The sequence below is a fragment of the Eurypyga helias genome, unplaced genomic scaffold (assembly GCF_000690775.1).
Source record: "Eurypyga helias isolate BGI_N326 unplaced genomic scaffold, ASM69077v1 scaffold42948, whole genome shotgun sequence".
Lineage (NCBI taxonomy): Eukaryota > Metazoa > Chordata > Aves > Eurypygiformes > Eurypygidae > Eurypyga > Eurypyga helias.
Window position 1 is genome coordinate 1 of NW_010267079.1, and position 4,651 is coordinate 4,651.

General features: G+C 41.1%; 1 protein-coding gene across 1 annotated transcript in view; it reads left to right on the forward strand.

Annotated features, from left to right (window-relative positions):
- Positions 1–1,831: 1,831 nt before the first annotated feature.
- LOC104513821 (serine palmitoyltransferase 1-like) overlaps positions 1,832–4,651 on the forward strand; it is a gene marked incomplete at both ends in the record, with an annotated part of 10,484 nt that continues 7,664 nt past the window's right edge. The window contains one exon of the mRNA XM_010157289.1: positions 1,832–1,939. Coding sequence (XP_010155591.1) covers positions 1,832–1,939 — 108 coding nt within the window. The remainder of the gene's footprint in view (positions 1,940–4,651) is intronic.

The following is a 4,651-nucleotide window of genomic DNA, read 5'->3' on the forward strand; positions in this document are numbered from 1 at the left end:
GGCTGGCTGCGGGTCAGTGCCGCGCCTGTGAGACTCCACTCGCGAAACTGCTGATCTGTGTACATACAGCCCTCTCTGTATGTTGAAAAAAGGGATGCGCACACTGAGTTTTTCCTCTGTTTGAAGTTTACGGAGGTGCATTTGAGGTGGTGTGTACCAGTGCATTGAATCATGGTAAGATTTACAGTGTTCTTTGAGTTGTGAGGTCAGGGTTTGTACCTACCGTGTTATTTACAAAAGAAGAAACAACTTTTAAATGTGTGTGCTTTGAGTTCTGCCCTGGAGGGGATCAGCATGGTATGTTTGTAACCAGGCTTTGTTTCATGATATTAAAAAGGATGTCCTGTTGGTTGGCTGTGTTCATGTATCAACAGTCTGTTTCCCTCTCTTCCTTTGCAAAAGTTGGTAACTTTTAAAGAATTTGTGCGGGGATTTGCAGTACAATCACAGAAGTACTTAGGTACTGTAGCTGGTGGCACTGTCTGTTACACTGAATTCAGGATAATTGTTGGCACGGCAAAATATGGGGAAGTATTTTGTGTGGACCGCTGCTGGTGCTATGCCATGGGTTCTTTAGATGTCATAGTGTGCGTGTGTATTCTTAGTATGTTTGGTGAGCTGAAAATTACTCTTCAAATGGTAAATTCATTGTTTACAGTTTGATATGCTGTAGGATTCCCTGCTGGTTTTAAAAACTTTTGTTCAATTTCATTTAATTTCTGTATGCATGGTGCACTTTGGTTCCTTTGTTGGCAGGTCAGATCCCATCAGAAAATGTTGATGTATGGGAGGTCTTCCACTGAATTGAAGAGGGAGTGGACTGGTGTGTGTGCAAATTGAGTCTTTTAAAACTAGTAGACATCCACAGTGTCGACAGGAGCCTTTTTGAAATGGAATAACTAAATCTGTCATTAACACTAGGTGTCAGGTGGCTGATGCCATAATTCCACATCTACTTAAACTAGCTGTGCTGTCAGAGGAAACTGCCTTTTCTCCAGGCACCCAAAGAAGCTAACTTTAACTTGGATCAATTATCTGTTCTGGTTTGCTGTATATATTCCCAAATATTAAGTCGACACAAGAGAGACACAAGTGACACAAGGACAAAACTGCTTCTGGTGTCTGTGTTGGGTTATACCTGCTCGAAGCGCTTGTGAAACTAACAGAAATGGGCTGTGAGGACAGGATTAGGTTTCTTTGTGAGTAAAAGTAGCTGTAGCTGCTGATGGACTATGAGTTATAAGAAGGTAGGGTTGAAGTGGGTTTGTATAGGTGACACAGACCTTCAGGCTTTCAGGAATCTTTCACAACAGGCCGAAGTTTTCTGCTTTCACAGATGGTGGTGCAACCCATATGGTTTATCTGCCTTTACTCATGATAATCAATTTATGCGCATGTGTGGAGCTGAAACTGCTGATTAGTTCAGAGTGTGCCTTGGTCATTAACAACAGAATAAGTCCATTCAAACTCAAGTTAACAGCTACAAGTAGTAGTTGCACATTAATCCACTTTCATACATTTTTTCATGGAATTGTAGATTGGTTTGGGTTGGAAGGGACCTTGAAGATCATCTAGTTCCAGCCCCCTGCCATGGGCAGGGACACCTTGCACTAGACCAGGTTGCTCAAAGCCTCATCCAGCCTGGCCTTGAAGACAGCCAGGGGTGGGGCATCCACAGCTTCGCTGGGCAGCTGATTTTACTGATTTAGAAATACATATTGGCTGATGATCAGCTTTGGGTTTTTTCTGAGTGTACTATTAGAGACAAATCTGTTGCATAAATGTCACTCTGGTTCAAATAGAAGACTTATTTTTGTGCTTTTATTTTTAGGCTCCTGCTTACCATCTCATTTTGGAAGGGATTCTAATTCTATGGATAATCAGACTTCTTTTTTCAAAGACATATAAGCTTCAAGAACGATCTGATCTAACACCTAAGGTACGGCGGAAACATATTTTTCTTTAAAGAAACAGTTAATAGCTATTGATGTATTTGTCTGTTGGACTACTACTGTAATTTAGCATTACAAATTGCAAAGGGTTTGCAAAGGGTAAGCTTAATTTGGACTAAGAAACTGCTTAAACAGTTCAGTTTGTGCTTTTGAAGTAGCTCTGCATTTGAGATTTTGAAAAATACAATAGAACTGATGTAACTGTGACTACTCAGCTATGAAAAGCTGGCGTTAGCTCTACTCAATGGATGGCTTTGGTTTAAAAATGGAAGCTATATGAAAAAACCCCACCAAGCAAAATGAACTATAAAAGTGTAGAGAGTATGATCAGTCTGTAGATGTGGTATCTGTGAGTAATAACTCTGAGGGTTTACAGTGCTAAGTGGGTTCTAGAAAACTTTGTAGTTTAGTGGCAGTTTTCTTGTTTTGCAATGTAGTAGTCTCAAAAACGCAAAAACAACAACAACAACAAAACCCAAAAAACCCCAAAAACTGTAATTGTTTGTGAAGACAGGAATTACTCCCTGACTTTTGGCTGGAAACTGTCAGGAGCGAGTAGAGTTTGTTTTGGAGATGTCCCTGGACTAGTTTGTCTGAGACATGGTCTGTTATCGGGCTTGCTGCAGAATGTCAGAGAATGCCTTTGGATATACTTAAAGGATGATTGGATCCACTCTCTGAAAATACCGAGGTGAACCAGGACACACTCATTTCTGTCAGTCAAAGATGAACTATAGCGATGTATTGCAATGTGACAACCACCTTGTGTATGGGACGGGTTGGTGGGAAGGATGTGAAGTCCCGTGTAACAAACAAGCTTCGTTCACTAGAGCTTCAGGGGAATGGTACCCTTTATGAATGGGGTAAAGGACTGGAATTTCCTCATGGTACTGAGGAAGGTTTGTGAAAGAAATTTACTGGTATTTTACCTTGTCGTTCCCATCTATATTGTGGGGTTGTATGCTTTTTGATCTTGTTCTTGCTAAGGATACATGTTAAGTATGTGGGCTCGGTGCAGTGCATCGATGAACAAGATGCAGGGACTATAAGCACAAGGCTGTAAATGTGAGCAAATCTGCAGGCAGTGTCCTCTTTTGGGGAGTACTTACTAAACAAGCTTAAAGTATTCTAGGAAACTCTTTATTTATTGGAGTCAAGAAGTGAGCTGAGCAGCAGTCAAGAAAGGCCAGTTCAGCTTTGTGCTTGGAAGGGTATGAATTGATCCTGGGATTCTTGAAGTTTGCCACCTTTGATAAGAATGAAGAGGAGTGAACACAAAGGGACGTCCTGTGTCCTGAAATTCTGAATGTTTAGATCATCTAGGAAGACAAGCTGTAGATTTAAAGTAGCCCCTCTTTGTCCACAGGAACATAAAATGAATATTATAGTTCATTTAGTACAGTTTTCCTGCATCAGATGGTTTTGATCTCTGTTATTTTGGAGGATAACTTTTTTTTTCCATTTTCCCTGCAATAGATGGTGGGAAAAGGCTCTTTGCTACTCTGACATAATTGTTGACCTGAAAAAGCTGGAAACTCTCTTCCTTACAGAGTAAGGATTGCACTCAGATATTTATGTGCCTCTGGAATGTTATCCACTTGCAGGTCATCTCCTTCATTTGCTGGCAGACCCTTTTTAGTGAAGTTGAGGTGTTTTAAGAAGATACTCAGACAAATCTGGAACAGTGGTATGGGCAGAAGAAAGTTGTTCTGTATCTTCCTAAATGGTGTAATGAGCAATTGGAAGATTGCTGGTTTAGCTGGTCTGCTGCAGCTCAGTGGAAGCAGGGACTTAGAAGGGGATCAAAAGGGGAAAAACATTTGGAAATGGCTCATGCTTAATAGCAATTGTACTTTTGCAGGATGAGAGTAGTAACGTTAGCTGGCAGTTCAGCAGTAGCAGGCTTTCTGAAGAACAGAAGCATGCAAATATGTTATTGCTGGGATACTTCTGGTGAGATTTATACAAACTTCTCTGAGCTTGAGTGGTGGAAAGGAATGTAAATACTAGCAAAAATACAAAGTGATCAAGAATTGCATTTTATAGCTAGTGGATACATTGATTCACAGTTGCAGGGCCCAGAAGTAAAAAAAATTAGGGTGCTAAGAGGTGTGTTACAGCAAAGGGTTTGACTTGGGATGTTAAAGACATCAATGCTTCTAGGTTTTTGTTCCCTGTGTCTTAGTGGCAAGAAGAATAGTGTGGGGGAATGCTCTTTGGTCTGATGGTATGTTCAGGTTGGCTGACGATGAAGGAAGTTAGTCTAGTTGGCTTTACTATTGGACTCTGAAGATGGAAGCAGTGGTTTCCATAGGAAGAACTGCACTCGGAAGGGAATGTCTTGTCTATAGATAGTGTACTGAAAGTAATCATAAATACAACAGTGAAGTGAAAGTGTGCATGAATCTTCTACAGCTGGAGGACTTAAGCAGACTGATACATCAGAGTTGCGGAGTGATTCCATCTCTTTTTTCACAGTGTATGTCAGTGTAGGTAGTTGCTGTGAAAAGAGCTCATTTATTTTGTGCAGGGAAATAGCTGTGGGGGGGAAAAAAAAAAACATGCCTTAATCTTCACTAAAAATCCATGGTTAGTTGACACTGGCCTGTGTTGTGGGCCAGTAGGCAGTTAAGCACTGCACAGCTGCTAGCTCATTTTCTCCTCCACCCATGTGGGCCCGGGGAAGAGGAAAGGAAGAG